This window comes from Ovis canadensis, chromosome 1, assembly GCF_042477335.2.
Source record: "Ovis canadensis isolate MfBH-ARS-UI-01 breed Bighorn chromosome 1, ARS-UI_OviCan_v2, whole genome shotgun sequence".
In the NCBI taxonomy this organism is placed as follows: domain Eukaryota; kingdom Metazoa; phylum Chordata; class Mammalia; order Artiodactyla; family Bovidae; genus Ovis; species Ovis canadensis.
Genome location: NC_091245.1, coordinates 24,100,430 through 24,119,639, shown reverse-complemented (window position 1 = coordinate 24,119,639; position 19,210 = coordinate 24,100,430). Strand labels below are relative to the sequence as shown.

General features: G+C 40.1%; 1 protein-coding gene across 1 annotated transcript in view; it reads left to right on the top strand.

Annotated features, from left to right (window-relative positions):
* AGBL4 (AGBL carboxypeptidase 4) overlaps window positions 1–19,210 on the top strand; it is a 1,455,026-nt gene that overhangs the window by 1,090,413 nt on the left and 345,403 nt on the right. Inside the window, exon 6 of the mRNA XM_069590969.1 lies at window positions 6,097–6,136. Coding sequence (XP_069447070.1) covers window positions 6,097–6,136 — 40 coding nt within the window. The remainder of the gene's footprint in view (window positions 1–6,096; window positions 6,137–19,210) is intronic.

The window sequence follows — 19,210 nt, the reverse complement described above, 5'->3', positions numbered from 1 at the left end:
AATACCACCTTTCCTGAAAAAAGTACTAGAAACAAAGTCACAGTAGTAAGAACTAAAATTATTTATAGCAATAAATATATGAGAGTCAATCCTAAGGAAATCAACCCTGAATATTAACTGGAAGGACTGATGCTTAAATCGAAGCTCTAGTACTTTGGCCACCTGATGCAAAGAGCCTACTCATTGGAAAAGACCCTGATGCTGGGAAAGATTGAGGGCAGAAGGAAAAGGGGATGACAGAGGATGAGATGGTTGGATGCATCACCAACTCAATGGGCATGAGTGTGAGCAAGCTCCGGGAGTTAGTGATGGGCAGAGAAGCCTGGCGTGCTGCAGTCCATGGGGTCTCAAAAAGTTGGAAATGACTGAGTGACTGAACAATGATATGTGACTTACATTCTTATAATTCAAAATAAAGACTCAGCCTGGGACAAAAAATAAGGGTGCACAAGATTAAAACGTGCTTCATTTGTTATATATAAATATGACCTTGTTAAATAGACACAAGCAAAGAAGATGACAAAAAAATACACCAAAATGATAATGGTGCTTCTCTTCCAGTGATGAGATTTCATTCTCTTTTACTTTCTGAATTTTCTGGAAATTTGGAAAATGACCAAAATAAGCATGTGTTGTTTTTATTATTGCAAATATTTTAAAGATAGATTCTTCAATGTAGGACAACAATAGTTTCTATTGAGAATAATTGAATCCACAAAAGATCCACAGTGTTTGGCTGAGGTCTCCAGTTGACCAATCTTTCAGTACTTTTTACCCTGGGAGCTGTCAACTGTGACCAGAGATGAAGGGACACTGTATTGGCAAAACAGCTCCCACTGGATCCCTTGGGGAATGTGGATGATTCCTGGAGTACACATGCTGTGTGTGCTCCTCTAGCAGCCACTGTGGATGCCCCTGCCATTGTTGGTCCCACCAAATTTAGAGATCATTCCTGTAGACTTTGGGACCTTCAGTTCGCACGGTCTCTTTGGAGTCATGACTGGTGTCATCTGCCACACACTGGTTGAACACAGAAGTGGGTTTCTTCTGAATGTTTTAGAGGCACTACTCTTACCAAGAAAGGCTGGATGCAGGGTCATAGTCAGGAGTCTGCACAGCACCACTGATCCAACCCTGGCATACCCACACTCCTCCAGGAGTCCGTGGAATACCATCCAGACACACCTGGGCACATTGCCCTCAGTGTATGTGTAGAATTCCTTTGTCTGAGGAGGAACGTCCCCCTACCCTCCTCACACACATACATACACAGAGTACCACTAGCGTATGAAGGGCCTGCCTTCCTGGAACGGTAGCTTATGGTTAGCTAGTGGTTCAGCTGCACAGCCCTCAGCCAGCAGGCCCTGTCAGTCTACCAAACCTGCTGTCTAGCTAGCTATGTTTCTCCAGCTAATATTGCATTTTCTACCATCCAGACAGGTAGGTAATGTATCATCTCCATGTAAAAGGTCCTTGTGTCTCTCAGTTGGTAACTAATTAACATAATTTGGTGATTCTTTATTCTACCATGCTCCCCTCTTATATAATTAATTTATATTATTGGTGAAATTTCACAAGTCAGTTGTCTATTTTAATAAATGCCAGTTTCCTTTGGTGAACCTAAATACTAGGCACACTTTTATGATTAAAATTTCCTCTTCCATTGTATTCCTTTCATTTTTGAAAGACTTTGAGGAAATTATTTGGATATTTTACTATCTTAGGTTAAAACTGTTGCGCAGTGATTCCTGAACATATACTTTTGTTTTTGTTTGCATATAGGACATGCAGACTACAATCTTGTCTAAAGAGCTACCTGTTAAGACAGTAGTCTACGCTTATCTTCTTGGGCCACTAGGTGGTGCACACACGTCTGTGAGCTGTAGGTTAAAGGGGCTCGTCACCAGGCTAGATTCAATTCATCACCACTGGAGGGGCGCAGACAGAAGAAGCTGTAGGGGTCTAGGAGAAACAGTGATCCTGCGCATGGGAGTAAAGGAAGGAAGGTTTCCAGGGGAGGTGGATAGATAATAATATGGCTGCAGAGATGGTGGGAGAAAAATCATAAAGGTGGGAAACCCCAAAGCCACGACAGAGGGAAAGTCCTTTACAGGAAAGGGCATGCTTCCTTTCCATGCTGACACATCTCTCAGGAGGGTTGTAGAGGGAATAATGGAATAGTTGAATCACTTGAACTAGAGGACATCAAGCATTCCTTTCAGCCTTTCTGCTGGGCACTGGAAATATACAGATGAAATGACATAGTCTTGTCTTCAAACAAGGACCTCATGAGAGAAACAGAGAAGGAAACCAGTAATTATGACAGGGCATGATACAAAAGGGAGGTTTTACAAGATACATCGAAGGAATACAGTGTGAAATCTTCTGTTCTGAGTAAAGGAGAGGAAGGGGTTAGGTTGGGAGTTGACGTGCAAAGAAGACCTCATGGTGGTCTTGAGACATGAGGAGGGAGCTCCGTGAAGATCTCAAGAGATTAGTTTGGAGAGACTAGGACGAGCAAAGGCACGGGGGTTTGAAAGGATGATGTGGATTCCAGGAATGGTTCAGCTGAGTTTAGCATGCTCACTGAGGGCTACTGTGTAATAGCTGTTCCGGGCCCTTAAGATTTCCCTCAGCTTGTGAGGGACACGTACAGGCACTGAAGTGGCAGCGTGTGAAGGCAGCCTAAAATCTGTTCTCCTTTAAATCCTATCATTTGAGCCCCCAGGGTCCTGGCTACAGGAATTCCCAGAGAACTCTCTATACCAGGAGAGGGAGCCCGCAAGCACAGTGCCTATTTGCTTTTTGCTCAGAGTCCCTGCCAGTGTTTTAGCCTCACTCATTCGTTTTAAGGTGTGAAGTTTAGGACCAGAGACATGCAGTAAGTTAGGCAAGACCACAGAGAGGAGTTAGGACGCGAGGCCAGGTCTATTTCTGCTCCTCTCAGGTTTTCTTCCCTTTTTCTCTGCTGGACCCCGGATACTGAATCACCATTTAGAGATGAGGATTAGACACTTTCCATATAAACAGATCTCTTTCACTAAGGGTGGTTGTTGTAAAACCAAGCTTATGGAAAAATGGAAGGACACATTGTATTCTTTCCTCATGTATGAGGGAAGGGCCAAGCCTACAGGCTGGCCTTGGCAAAGGCAGCTTGCGCCGATCGTACTACTAGCCTGGTTTCGTGTTTGGGAAAGAAGGCAGTCTGGCTCCAGCATTCCTTCCAGCTCTCATGTGTGGGTGTGTGTTTCATTTCAGCACGAGGATATGTGCTCACAATATAGGTCAGTGACATCTTGGAGTTGCATTGTTTGCTTGAAAATGTCAACTGGAATGAGTTATGAGCTGGCAGGAAAACAGGGATGTGTGATTGAGAAGACTCTGAAAGGATACAGACCTGCTTTTAGGGCCCTGAGAAATCATTAAAGCAAGGGGTAGAGAGACCTTAAAGAGGTTCTGACCAGGACAGATGAAATGTAAATGGAAGAGTAGGGGACCACAAGGGCCAGGAGACTTCAGACCATCCTTATAAGGCAAGGATGAAAGAACTGGGAATATTTAACCAGGAGAGAAGATGACACAGATCTTCTTCAGATCTCCAAACTTGTCACAGGCCAAAGCAACAATGATTTTATAAGGAAACAGCTTTTAACCCTGCTCAAAATGGGGCAGTTTAGGGGTACAGGTTCAATCCCTGGTCAAGGAGGGCGAACATCTCATGCGCTGTGGCCGAAAGAAATTTTTTTTAAAATTTAATTGTTAAGAAATGAGTTCCCTATCAGGAAAGGGGAGAAAACAGAAGCTGTTTATACAACTGGTGGGGACATTGTAGAGAAAATTCTGATCCTAGGGGCAGATCAGACTAGATGACCTTCGAGCTCTGGTATCAATAATTCTATGAAAAGGACGAGGCAGCTTTTATAAACCAAGGGTCATGAGATCTATAATAATAACAAAGCCTCAATACAAAAATAGCTCTTTTTATTAAGCATCTATTAATTGGCAGGCATCATGCTGAGTGATTTACCATGTGCATTATCTTGCTTTGAACCATCAAGCCAGGATTAGAACTGACTGAATTCCAGCTCTCTCATTTAACAAAGATGTGGTCTCAGGCAGATCATTTCTCCTATCTGAATGCTTGTCCCTCTGCTGTACAGTACGAGCCCCGCAGGTTTGCCAAGAGTGTGAGAAGAAATGACACATCAAAGTGCCTGGTCTCGTGCCTGGTCCTTCGCCAGGCCTATGTTTGGTACTCAAAAAGTGTTGCTGCTTTCTCCTTTCTGCTGAAGCCGAATTGCAAGGAGCCATTCTAGGGGAGAGGCAAGATAAAGAGGGAAATGCAGGTGTGGTGAAATACGCCAAGGGACCCACTGGATGAAATACCAGATAATCAGAAGCTTCTGCAGTGTGCATCCTGAAGCAATGGTTCTCAAAGTGAAGTTTGTTAAAACCCGTTTTTAAGAAAAAAAAAATACATATTAATGAAAACTGCTATTAATGGAAAATCAAGTGTAGGAAAGAGTCAGAGGTTGACAGAGGCTTAAGGAATCCTGACTTAAGTCTTACAATGTGGAGATTCCTTAAAACCCTGGAACTAGAACTGCCATATGACCCAGCAATCCCACTGCTGGGCATACACACCGAGAAAACCAGAATTGAAAGAGACACGTGTACCCCAGTGTTCCTCGCAGCACTGTTTACAATAGCTAGGACATGGAAGCAACCTAGATGTCCATTGGCAGATGAATGGATAAGAAAGCTGTGATACATATACACAAGGGAATATTACTCAGTTGTTAAAAAGAATGCATTTGAATCAGTTTTAATGAGGTGGATGAAACAGGAGTCTATTATACAGAGTGAAGTAAGTCAGAAAGAAAAACACCGATACAGTATATTAATGCATATATATGGAATTTAGAAAGATGGTAACAATGGCCCTATATGCAAGACACCAAAAGAGACACAGATGTAAAGAACAGACTTTTGGACTCTGTGGGAGAGGGAGAGGGTGGGATGATTTGAGAAAACAACACTGAAACATGTATATTATCATATGCGAAATAGATCACCAGTCCAGGTTCGATGCATGAGACAGGGCACTCAGGGCCGGTGCACTGGGACGACCCTGAGGGATGGGATGGGGAGGGAGGTGGGAGGGGGGTTCAGGATGGAGGATATGTATACACCCATGGCTGATCCATGTCAGTGTATGGCAAAAACCACTACAATGGTATAAAGTAATTAGCCTCCATTAAATAAATTAATTTAAAAAAACAAGTCTTTAAGAGAGTTACTTACCACTGCCCCATCCTCAGCCTCCAATGCCTTCTTCTCCACCCCCAGGTTCCCATGACATCTAGTTCAGGACTTAGCTTCCCCATAGGTGTGGTGTGATGCAGGGGCGGGGCGGCGGGGGAGGGGGGGGTGGTAAGCCTACTGAGATATTGATCACTTCAGCCCTTAGGGTCAGGGCCAGTTGCCTCCAAACATGAGCGGCTTCATCTAGTGCCTGGTGTACCTGACAGATATTATTTTCTATGAATGTTGCATGGCACAAGGAGATGAGGATTCAGTTAGAGAAGGAATGGTTTCATCATCAGTAATGGAAACTGTCATAGCATTGTTGAGCAGAGTTAATAAATAAACCAACCCTTGGGAGTATCATGGTTAGAAAGGAGGCTGACAGTGACTAAGGACAAGGCAAAGAGGGTTGCCAGGGTATCAGCCACTTAACCAGGATAGCCAGTGTACGCAGGGAGAAATCTAAGGCTGCCTGGTCCAGAGGGATGAGCCTTGGCTGGGAGTCTGGAAAGAGACTTTCTTTGTGGCTATAGGTAAGCCACATTCCTCTCAGGGCATCATTTTCCCTTAGTATAGGTGAATTTGACAGCTCTGACCAGAAAGGCCATCCATCCCTCCTGGTCTCTAGCGTGCAAGGCCTCTCTGTGGAACCACGAGACCATCACCTTCTCCACAGCGTGCCCTGCTCTGCATGTCTGAACATCCCCCTTGCATGTCCACCCTGACCCCTAAGCAACAAGTTTGACTCTGGCTTAAATCAGTTCTCTCACAATGTGTTTTCCTTTGCAGCAACAGCGGCAGCTCGACCTCCTGACGATAACCAGCCCCGGTGAGTAGATGTGGCCCTTCTGCTTTGCCTTTTCCCTTGTTTCCCAGAGCAACGCCCGGTTGCTTATCCCAATGCAATTTGTGTCCTCTTCCTTTGGCTCCCTGATTCAACAGCAGAATTCCTGCATCAGGGATGATCCTTCTCCCCCTGTCCTCTACCCCCACAGGCAGTTTCTTTTCTCTTCCCCACCTCTGTGCTGCCTTCTCTTGACTCTGCATATGGCAGGGTGATACTATGATGTTGCTGATTATTCCAGGGCCAAGTTCTCCCCAGATCCCTCAGTGGATCCAAATGTTAAGGGAGTGTTCTAGTCTCCTGAGAAATGTTAAAATCATGGTGAATGGGGAAGCTGCCTTGTAAATGGCATGAAATGAAGGGAAGACCGCTCATGGAGAAAAGCCAGCCTGGGCAAGTGATCAGGTTTTGTCTCCGGTGACTTTCGTCACTCACCTTTAGGGAGGACAAGTCCCCCAAAAAAGCTGTGGCCCTTGGATTAAAAAGTTCTTTCTTCCCCCAAGACTGGTATCTAGCCTGGAGAGAAGGTGAGCGTTTAGTCTATCAGAAGTTATTTTATTTTGATTTGGGAACTTGAAGCAAAACTGGCCAACAAGAGATGCTGTTCTCTCTTGGAATCCAAAGGGACGATGGTGCCAGCAATGAACATTCAAGAGTGGGTGTGGTGGTTCGTCTTTATCCATTGGTAATATTCAAAATATTTAACAGCCCTGGTGACTCCCTCCTGTGCTGGGCATTAACACTTTGGTTACTGGACTGGGAGATGGTGTTCTGGGAAAAATACTGGTATGACAGCGTGATCACATGGGTTGTTGGTGGGGGAGGGGTGCTCTAGGAGTGGCTAATTGCCAACAAATATGGAAATATTTCAGTATTTATTAACCTACATAGCTGTGCCATGTCATCCCTGCCTTACACCCAGCCTGTTACTGTATCCAGGGCCAGTTGGCTCACTTACAAGGAGACTGAGAAATTGCCTTTTGCAGGTACTATCTCAGCACAGAGGCTGGTTATCTATCTATGTAACTGAGGTGTAAAACAATGATTACAAATGTAAGTTGGATCTACCCAGTTCAGGTGACCCTGTTATAGTCCTCCTAATAGAGCTCCTTGAACTTGAGACTTTAGAAGAACAAAGATGAACTGGTTTGAAAATGTACAATGTAACCCATAGAATGAACTGTGTCTAGCATGTATATAATTATAGAAATTCAAAGTCATGAGCTAACCTAACTAAAATGGCTGTTGGGTGACACACTGATCCTTTCCCACTGAGGCGTTGGTAAGGGATTGTCTTTGTCTGGTCTGGTTAGTTGCTCTCCTTCGTGATTGTGTTTTGTTCTGCCCCACGCATGCTGACCTAGTTTGCCTGCTTTCACATCCCAGTCCCATCTGGTCACAGCTTGATAAGATGCTGACATGTGAGTTGGAAAGGGTTCCTGATCTGTCTTCAGTTGCTTGAGAAGGAAACTTTTAGACTCTTGTTAACTGCATTTCTTTTGCACTAGCTCTTTCTGTTCTTAATTGCTATGGCACAAACTCCAGCAGAATAGCTGTGACTCTCGGTGCACTCCTTTTGGGCAAACTGTTAAGCATCGCCTGAGTTTGTAATGGTTTACAATGTTCCCTACTTTTAGGTGAGAAAAGATTATTTTCTGGGTCAAATCTTCTCAAAAGGCGTATTGTGTCACACAAGTGTACAGTACTGCAATAGGCTACCTGTGTGTGGTATTGTAAGATATGCACTTGTGAGATACCGATCCACACATCCCAGGAGTACAGATAGGTCCCAGGGACACTGAGCCCCCAGGGTAGTAGCCTCTACGCCAGTGTGCCTGACAAATATTGTCCATGTGTATCATGCCTCAGAAAGGTTAGGGAGGATTACTAGACCATGTGTTATCTAGACAGCTCTAGTCCATGTCAAAATCACTACTGTAACTATCTCTCACTTTCAAAGTCACCCCCTCTCCCCACTGCACCAGGAGCTAGCACGGGGCATGCCACCTCTCTGGGAGCTCCAGTGGGAGGTGCTAGCTTGTTTGCGCTCCTCACCAGACCATTCTCAACACAGAACTGCAGTCTGATGCTGCCACTTGTCATCAACTAGCAGCCTTCAGAAATACTGGCTGGCAATTTGGAAGACTTGAAAATTTGTGTTATCTTCTTTAAACTATTTCATTTATTGTGAATAATTGTGAATATACAGAAAAGAGTAGAGATAAAAGGAAGAGTCATTTACTGCCCTCCCCCACCAGACACCTTGGTTTTATCATATCAATGTTGTTCCATCTCTGCTACACAGTTCCCTATTTTAAAAAATACAGATCTAGTTGAGACTTCCCTGCACTCCTCACTGATTGCATGTCTCCCCCTTCACCCAGTAGGTAACCACCGTAATAAATTCAATGTATAACTGGTATAACTGGCATTGTTTTACAAATTCCTATAAATGATGTCACACTATAAATGTCATTCTGTACTTTTTCTCTTCTTATATTGTAAAGATTAATTCACGTAGATACATGTGGCTCTGGTTCAATTGTTTTTAACTGCTATGTAGAATTTCACTTATAATTCTATCACAATTTCTTTTTTTCATTTTATTGATCATGATTTAGATTATTTCCATTTTTTTGCAATTTTAAACAATGCTACTAGGGCCATTTATTCATAAAAATGAGAATTTATCTTGAGCATATAACTTGGAGAGGAATTACTGATTATATTCATCTTCAAATTTACTATATAGTGGCCAGTTTTTTTCTAAAATAGTTGAACAAATTTATACTTCAAGCTATAACAACAGCAAAGTACAATAGTTCCCATTTCTCTGAATCCTCCACACTTGAAATCATCAAACTTATAAATTTTTACTGGTTGTCATGATAAATGTGAAATGCTATCCCATTGATTTTATTTGTTTTAATTGTTTATCTGTTTATTTGACTGCTCTGGGTCTTAGTTGGGGCACACAGAATCTTTGTTGCATCATGTAGGATCTTTCCTTGTGGTGCTCGACCCGCTCCTTGCCATGCTTAGGCTTATTTGCTCTGAAGCTTGTGGGATCTTAGTTCCCCAGCCACTTCTCCTGCATTGTAAGGCAGATTCTTAACCATTGGACCAAAAAGGAAGTCCACCACTGTTTTTATAATATGTGTTTCCCTGATTACTGGTGGGATTGAATGTCTTTTCATATGTTTATTAGCCACTTTGGTTTCTTCTGTGAACTGACTTTTCATATCATTTGTCCGTTTCCTGCTGGGTTCCTACTTTTCACTGATTTTTAATTCTTTATTAGTTTGCATATTGATACTTTGTTGCTTAATATGCATTGGAAATATCTTCTTTAAGATGATGGCTTGTGTTTTCTGATTTATGGAAGTTTCTTTTTTTAATTTTAGCATAGTTGAATATGTGAATACTGCCTTATGAGCTTTGCTTTTGTGACTTATTTAAGAAATCCTTCCCTACCTGAATATCATATTCTCCTGTATTCTAAAAGTTGTCAAGTTTTATATCACATTTGGATATTTATCTCATTTACATGACTGAACATTGTGTATGATGTGAGTTAGGAATTTAATTTCTTATTTACATATGGATAACCCATTATCTCAATACCATGTAATAACTAGTTCATCCTTTCTCCCACTTATTAGCAGTTACACATCTGTCAAATATCAGCTTTCCTATATACAGAATCTGTTTCTGAGCTTTCTGTACTGTACTATTTGTCTATCACTGTTAATCTGCATTAACCCCATGTCTTGCTTACAATAAATCTTAATTTTAATATTGTCTCATAGTTGGTAGGGAGATATCATTTACTTTGTCCCATTTATGTTTATCATTTGAAAATACAATTATCTTTTCTTTTTAATAAAATCTAATAATCCATGCCTTATGACAGGTGAATTTAATCTGTTTACATTTATTATAAGTACAAATATATTTGAACATATTTCTACTGCCATATTTGTGCTTTCTGTTTATCATTTATTTTCTTTTTTCTTTTTCCTTGACTTAATTTGGACTGAAGGTGAAAGTGAAAAATGTTAGTTTATCAGTCATGTCTGTCTATTTGCAGTCCCATGGACTGTAGGCTGCCAGGGTTTTCTGCTCATTAAATACTTCAGAAGTAGGTTGGCATTTTCTTCTCCAGGACATCTTCCCAACCCAGGGATCAAACCGGGGTCTCCTGCATTGCAAGCAGATTCTTTACCATCTGAACTACCAGAATACATTATGTTTTATATATTACTATCTTTTACCCCATCTCTAGATTTTAATGCTACAGATTTTGTTTCTAACTTTAACTGTTTACTTTTTGGAAATATACTTGACTATCCTTTTTTTTTTAACAAAGTCTGAAGTTATTCAAAATATCTGAAGTCATTCTTTCAGCCACAGAAAGAGCTTTAGCATGCTTTAGTTCAGTTCATTTCAGTTGCTCAGTTGTGTCCAACTCTTTGCAACCCGATGAATCTCAGCACACCAGGCCTCCCTGTCCATCACCAACTCCCAGAGTTCACTCAGACTCTTGTACATCGAGTCAGTGATGCCATCCAGCCATCTCATCCTCTGTCGTCCCCTTCCACTCCTGCTCCCAGTCCCTCCCAGCATCAAAGTCTTTTCCAATGAGTCAACTCTTCGCATGAGGTGGCCAAAGTACTGGAGTTTCAGCTTTAGCATCATTCCTTCCAAAGAAATCCCAGGGCTGATCTCCTTCAGAATGGACTGGTTGGATCTCCTTGCAGTCCAAGGGACTCTCAAGAGTCTTCTCCAACACCACAGTCCAAAAGCATCAATTCTTCAGCGCTCAGCTTTCCTCACAATCCAACACTCACATCCATGCATGACCACTGGTAAAACCATAGCCTTGACTAGACAGACCTTTGTTGGCAAAGTAATGTCTCTGCTTTTCAATATGCTATCTAGGTTGGTCATAATTTTCCTTCCAAGGAATAAGTGTCTTTTAATTTCATGGTTGCAGTCACCATCTGCAGTGATTTTGGAGCCCCAAAAATAAAGTCTGACACTGTTTCCACTTTTTCCCCATCTATTTCTCATGAAGTGATGGAACCGGATGCCATGATCTTCGTTTTCTGAATGTTGAACTTTAAGCCAGCTTTTTCACTCTCCTCTTTCACTTTTATCAAGAGGCTTTTAGTTCCTCTTCACTTTCTGCCATAAGGGTGGTATCATCTGCATATCTGAGGTGATTGATATTTCTCCCAGCAACCATGATTCCAGCTTGTGCTTCTTCCAGCTCAGCGTTTCTCATGATGTACTCAGCATATAAGTTAAATAAGCAGGGTGACAATATACAGCCTTGACGTACTCCTCTTCCTATTTGGAACCAGTCTGTTGTTCCATGTCCAGTTCTAACTGTTGTTCTAACTTCCTGACCTGCATACAGATTTCTCAAGAGGCAGGTCAGGTGCTCTGGTATTCCCATCTCTTTCAGAATTTTCCACAGCTTATTGTGATCCACACAGTCAAAGGCTTTGGCATAGTCAATAAAGCAGAAATAGATGTTTTTCTGGAACTCTTTTGCTTTTTCAATCATCTAGCGGATGTTGGTAATTTGGTCTCTGGTTCCTCTGCCTTTTCTAAAACCAGCTTGAACATCTGGAAGTTTACGATTCATATACTGCTGAAGCCTGGCTTGGAGAATTTTGAGCATTCCTTTACTAGCGTGTGAGATGAATGCAATTGTGCGGTAGTTTGAGCATTTTTTGACATTGCCTTTCTTTGGGATTGGAATGAGTACTGTCCTTTTCCAGTCCTGTGCCCACTGCTGAGTTTTCCAAATGTGCTGACATATTGAGTGCAGCACTTTCACAGCATCATCTTTCAGGATTTGAAATAGCTCAACTGGAATTCCATTGCCTCCACTAACATGCTTTAACTCCCTATTAAATACAGCCCTGTCACCACCTAGTTAGTATTGTTTAGACTTTTAAGTTAAACTTTTTCTAAAAAGAAAAGCAGTGATGATGATGATGAAGACCCATTTGACTTTTCCTACACAGCTTATATGGAAAAGGAAATGGCAACCCACTCCAGTATTCTTGCCTGGAGAATCCCATGGAGGGAGGAGCCTGGTAGGCTGCAGTCCATAGGGTTGCAAAGAGTCGGACACGACTGAGAGACTTCACTCACTCACTCACTCACACAGCTTATACATTTTTGTGTTCTCCTATTAATTACATCTCAAGATTTTCCTGTTACTTTACTAAAGTGGATCCTTTAATAGCTATTTTAGTGAGAGTCCATGGGAAGCTATCTTAACCTGTATTTGCCCTTATTTTGACTTCTTTTTGGAATGATAGTTTGGCTAGGTATAAATTCTAGCTTGAGGAGGATTTCCCTTTGTACTTTGAGGATTTTTTTTCTTTTTTCCCTGACATCCATAGTTGCTAGTGAGAAGTCTGCCATTATTTGTTTGCAGTGACTTATCTTTTCTTGGGTAGGCTTAAAGATTTTTCCTTTTGATCTTCATGCTCTGCTTTTTCATTTTAATAAGTCTAGATGTGAATCTATTTCTATTTACCCTTCTTGGTACTCTGAGTACACTTTCTGCTTGAGAATCAATGTTTTTCTTTAATTTTGAGAAATTATCAGCAAATTACCTCTTCAAATGCTGCTTTCCCTTCATTTCTCTTCTTTAATAATTTCTATTAGATGAATGATGGATATTCTCAAGTTGCCCTCCATGGTTCTTTACTGACTTTTCTTAATTTTTTATAATTTTATTTTAATGCACTTAAGTTACCCAAAAGTAACTTGAATTCATATTAACTTTTTGACCATATCTAGTCTAGATTTTTTCCTGTCTTTTTCAATATTTCAATGACTATCTATTCTTAATTTTGAGATTTCTAATTTTGTTCATATCCACCTGCTCTCATTTTATTTCTGCCTATTCTGTTTCATAATTTCTTATTCTGTCTTCATTTGTTTCTTCAAACATCCTCAATATGCTTATTTTAAAAGCTGTGACTCTTTTATAAAATAAGTTTCATCTGGAGTGAATTCAAGTTATAACTGTTGATTTTGTCTAGTATCGCTTTTAGCATTTAATTTCTTCATGCATTTTGAAATTTTAATTTGTAATATCACTTTGGGAAGGACGTTTTCTGTTACTCTTTGTCCGCATCCCTGACCCCCCTCCCCCAAAAAATAAATCTCCCACTATGCCCACATATCCCTATATGTTGGTTTTTGCGGTTGACTCTATCCATAATTTCAGTATAGAACCTTACAGATATTGGGGATATGTCATATCCAGTGACAAAAAGTCAGCAGGATAGCTTGGCATTGCTTCTGATTGCTATGTCTATATCCCTCAGTTCTCTAGGCCTATACAGTACATAGAAGCTATCTCCCAGAAAATTCTGCACCAGGCTTTCATTCTTCTAGGCTCCTTCCATAGCTGGGAAGCCCCACCCTTGGTCCTTGTTCTAAGCAGAAGCAGCATCTTGTCTCTGGTCCTCATCTCCTATAGAACACTTTAATGAATCTCACAAGAGTCCAAATTTCAGCAGCTACTGCCTGCTTCTAGATCCAGATCTCAATAAGCAAGTAGCCTCAAGAGCATGTATAGCATTTTGCATTTGTGCTTTTCAGTTTCATGGAGATATGTCTCTTGCAATGGAGCCCAACTATATATTTTCATTTCTTTTTTCATGTATTATTCAAAATTACCATTTAATGGGAATGAATGGGTTTACTGAAGCATGAACTTATTTACCCATCTGGCCTAGAAGACCAACTATAGTTTTTTCCTTACTTTTTGAAGGTTTATTCTATTATAACCTCTTCGGTAGAAGGGAGGCAATATGAGCAAATATTTTTCTCCTATCCAGGTGAAATTTTTACCACCAGATTGATAAAAGAGACTGCTACTTTTTGCATGTATATATACAAATATGTATGTGTTTTTAAAATTTATAATGATCAATATAAAGTGTTATATTTGAATATAATGTGAACATTTTTCAATGTTATTAAATATTCTCAAAGAGGGACTTTTATATAGCTGAAGCACATTCTATTTTAAATTTATCTCTTGTTGTATATTGGTTTGGCATAGTCTCTAAGTCATGTCCCACTTCTTTGCAACCTCAAGGACTACAGCCTACCAGGCTCCTCTGCTTGTGGGATTTTCCCAGGCAAGAATGCTCAAGTGGGTTGCCATTGCCTTCTAAAATTATTGCATATTAAATTATCCCTGATGATTTAGTTATAAATAACACCACAGTGAACATTCTTGTATAAATATGTTTGTGTGCATTTTTAATTGTTTCTTTAGAAAAAATTCCTAGAATGAGAATTGCTAAGAAAAGGTATAACAGTTTACTAGTCATGACAGTCTATATTACATTGAAGTAACAATGATGTCAAAATTACCGAGACTTAAAAAACGTGGCTGTATTTTTTACTTTTGATATGTGTCTCTCATGGGCTGGCATAAGTTATGCTCTGCATCATCCTCACTCTGGCACCCAGACTGGCCAAGAATCCTCTATTTGGAACATTGCTGTGTCTCAGTTTGGGTTCCCTAAGAATTCAAACTTGAGAAAAGATTTTCATTTCAATAGTTTGTTTAGGAGGTGATCCCAGAGACCTTGTTGAAAGATGAAGTAAGATTTGGGAAAAGGAAAACAAAGTTAAGAAAGATTCATTATCAAACAAGCTACCACTGTTGGTAACTGGAATTTAATCTTTCAGGAGAACCCTGGAAGTCGGTAGAAAATAAGCCTCTGAGATATTCCTGAAGGGCAAAGGCATGGGAGTGAGGGTGGTGGTGTTAATTTCCTGACACTTCTAATCTGCTTGATGTATGGACACAGCAGATTCCAGTGGCCAGAGAAAGTCCTCAAGAGAAATTTGCAGATGTCAGCAATTGGAAAGTATTCAATATGTGCAGAAATAATAAGTGGCAGGAGAATATGTGAGATTGCAGGAAAGCACTGACAGCACCTGCCATTGGGTCATCATGGCAGAGGGGAAAGGGAGAGAGAGAGAGTCATGTACCTTCTCTTAAAAATGTTTTGAAAGGGTCACTTTTGCCCAATTTTCCTTGGTCAGAGCAACTCATATGACAACTTCTAATTCAACAGGGTAGAGATGTTGACTCTTCCTACATGGAAGGGTACTGCAGTGAAAAGAGCTAGAATATTTGGCAATGGTGAATATGCCTTTTTACACTTCTAGAAAGATTTTTATGTTCCCACCATCAAGTAAAAGGCCTGATCATAGCTTTAAATAAAAATAACAGCTTTACTGAGATATAATTCACATCCATAAAATCCATCCTTTAAAGTGCACCATTTACAAGAAACACAGCGTACTATGTAGTGGTTTTTCAGTACAGTTACAGAACTGTACAATCACCACTAATTCCAGAACATTATTATTACTCTGTACCCATGAGCAGTCATCCCCCATTTTTGCCTTCCCCTAGGCCCTGCAACCACTAATTTAATTTGTCTTTTTATCATTGAGTTGTAAAAGTTTTTAAATATTATTCTAAGTACAAGGTCTTTGGTCAGATACATGATTTTAAAATATGTTTTCCTGTTCCATGGGTTCTTTTCATTTGCTTGATGGCATTTAAAATAAACAAAAAAAATTTTATTTTGATGAAGTTCAATTTATCTATTTTATTGCTTATGCTTTTGGTATCATATCCAAGGAAACATTGCCTAATGTCACAAAGATATACTAATTTTTGTGTGATATGAGATAGGACTCCAATTTGTCTATTTGCATGTGGTTGTCCAGTTATGCTAGCTCCATTTGTTGGAAAAACTGTTCTTTCTCTTATTGATTTATCTTGGCACCTTGTCAAACGCTCATTAACTTTTTGATGGTATAGACTAAAAGGACAGATTTAGGAAGTATCTAAACATCAGCATTCAGTGTCAGAACTGTGTTAGACACTTCAGATATATTTTTCACATAATTTCCCCCACTGTCCCATTAAACAGGCATAGTCTTTCCTGATTTGCTGATGAGAAATGAAGGTGCTACACAATTAGAATTGCCCACATAAACGCAGTTAATAAGTAAATGCTAGAGTCAGAATTCAAATCCAGCTTGCTCTGATTCTGTATCAGAATGTTGCTTTTTCTATTGCTACATAAGAATACTACTTCCTGTGTGATATTGGCCCACAGAATCTTCTTTCTCAGACAGAATTAAAGCTGACCTACTTTGCTATTGATAAGGAAAGTGTGAAATGTCGGAGACATCACAGGCATGAGTCTTTTCCACTAAGGAGGCTACATCCTGGAAAGACAATTGATTTCCTAAAATATTGCAGAAACCTCCAGAAAAAAAAAATCATAGCTAGAATGGTTTCTGATTGCAAATATGCACAAAAAATATTTTTATCACCTCTTAACCTTGTTAAAACAATACCTAGGTTATATGGTGAAAGACTAAATCTGCTGATCATTACATAACAACTTTGGACTTTATCTCCAATGAAAGTCCCCCATGATGTACATGTAGCCACTCTGAAGACTAAAGGAACAAGAGAGCCCAAACTAGCCATTATTCCTGCTTCACGGCCATCTTCAGAGCCAGCATAGCCTGTGGAGCCAGTCCAGAGTGGCCACGACCAGGAGAGAGGCCAAGTTAGGGAACTCCTGACCTCACAGCCAGCAGTTAGCAGCATAGTGGATATGCACTGGAAGGATGGTTCAAAAACTTCATGTACATTATTAAAACAACTTTAAAGAGATCTTTAAAGGAGATAAATAAATTGTTCCTAGTCCCACAGCCTTAGCACAATACAGAACCTAATTCTATTTATACATTTTCCTTTTCAGTTCTTGTCTATATGCAGAAACATATTTACATAATTGCAATCACAGTAAGTTTTTATGTACATCTTTTTTCACTTAACATTATTTCATAAACAATCTTCATGTCACTATGTAGTTTACATACTTACCATCTTTTTATAATAACTTTCTCTATTAAAAGATAGCACATGCCCATGGTGCAAATTTTGAAAAACACAGAAAAGTTATCTCCCAGAGGCAATCACTGTTTAATATTTTAACACATTTACTTCTTTGCCTTTTTCCTATGCATGTTAAATTTTGTTTTACATAGTTGAGATCATATAGAATATAAAATTTTATCCTGATTTTTCACTTACTATTACAACAGAAATATTTTCCCATGCCAATGATGTTGTATATTTAACTTGATTTTATTTTTCCATTGTATGAATAATTTATCAACCTTTGTGTATATTTTTGTGTCTACATTTTAGGTTATTGTCTCAAGATAAATTACTAGGGATGGAATTACTTAGATCCATGAACATTTTATGAGCATTTTAAAGGCATACTTATTTTTAAAAGCTCTAGACTCTTCCATCTTTTATATGTAGCCTGGCTTACAAAAATACATGTCTTATTGTTGTACATTCGTGCTATATCCAGATGTTTTTCTCTTATAAGTGACTCTACCATAAAATTATTTGTGAAAAAACCTTTTACTTCTTTTGCATAAGTTTCTTTTTTTTTTTTTTTTGGCTATTTTAAAAGTAGAATTGCTGGGCCAAAGAGCATTAATATGTTTAAGGAATTATTAAGTCTTACTGCCAACTCATTTTCCAAAGTTGTATCAATTTACATTCCCACTTCCATCCACCAACCTACATCATTCGTGTCAACAATGAAAAACAACAGCATCGGGTGTTACTCAGAAGATTTATTAAATCTAAATAAACAAATTCCAGAATCTGAAAAACATTTAAAGGCAGAGAGAAACGTGTTTGTTCTCATAGTCGCCTGGAGACAAACTAATTACTATGTTCCTAGAATATTTCTCCTGGGAAATCTTTATAGGATGCCATATCCCAGGACTCAGGTGAGGAGGTTAATGAGAAGGGATCAAGGGCCCCATCTTGGAGTATCCAGGTGGGTGGACTGTGCTCTGAGAAGGGGATTTGGAGGCATGGTATCCAAAACGCCATAGCTAATCATCATGAGGTTGGTCAGGTAAGGAAGGAGCTAGCAAAACCTTGGCCATCAGACTGATTGCAGGCCAAGAGGAAATGAAATGCAATACACAAAAGGGAAAATTAAGACCTAGGAATTATATAAGTAAGAGTCTTTAAACACAACCTAAATTGCCTTAGGCAAAAATAAGTAATTCATTAGTTCATAGGTAATCCAGAAATAAATCTGCCTTCCTGTGCATGTTGATATAGAGCTCCTGTGACCCAGCTTGTTTTTCTTCTTCTCTTAACTCAATTTGCTCTTAACTACATTTCCAGTACACATGTTGTCTCAGGATGGCAGAATGCACATTCTCCCAAATTCCAGTCCAGTAGGAAAAAGCAAGAGACGCTCATCCAGAAGTCCCAACAGAATCTCTGTTGCTTCATTCTACGATTGGGTCATTATGACTTCATCTTTAAACAAGTATCTGTGTACAGGGAAAGCTACGGTGCTAATTGGCTGAGAGTTGAGTTATAAAAATCAGCCATGGCGGATAAATTGAGGCCTGACATTGCCTGGTGGCTCAGTTGGTAAAGAATCCGCCTGGCAAATGCAGGAAATGCAAGAGACTCTGGTTCAATCCTTGGGTCGGGAGAAGGAAAGGGCAACCACCCCAGTATTCTCGCCTGGGAAATCCCCTGGACAGGGGAGCATGGCAGGCTACAGTCCATGGGGTCTCAAGAGCTGAACACAGCTTGCAACTAGACCACCACCATTACCTGGAAATGGTCCAAGACCAACTGTGTGGATTATAAGGTCTGAGAGTAGAGCAAACATTTGTATATTCTGTAGCAGCCCTTCTACTGAAAATTATAGACCCAACAGGGGTTTCACATCTAGAATCTCTGGGCAGAGACAGGACTCATCATCAAATGGAGGCTGTTCCTTGGACCCAGGGAGGGCCTTCCTGGTTAAAGCTAAACCCATACAAGTAGCTAGGAGTGTTGAGACCAGGCACTAGGTCCTGGGATAGCAGCCAGAAACAGGACCTAAGCTTAACTGACATAGAGCTGGATGCCAGCCT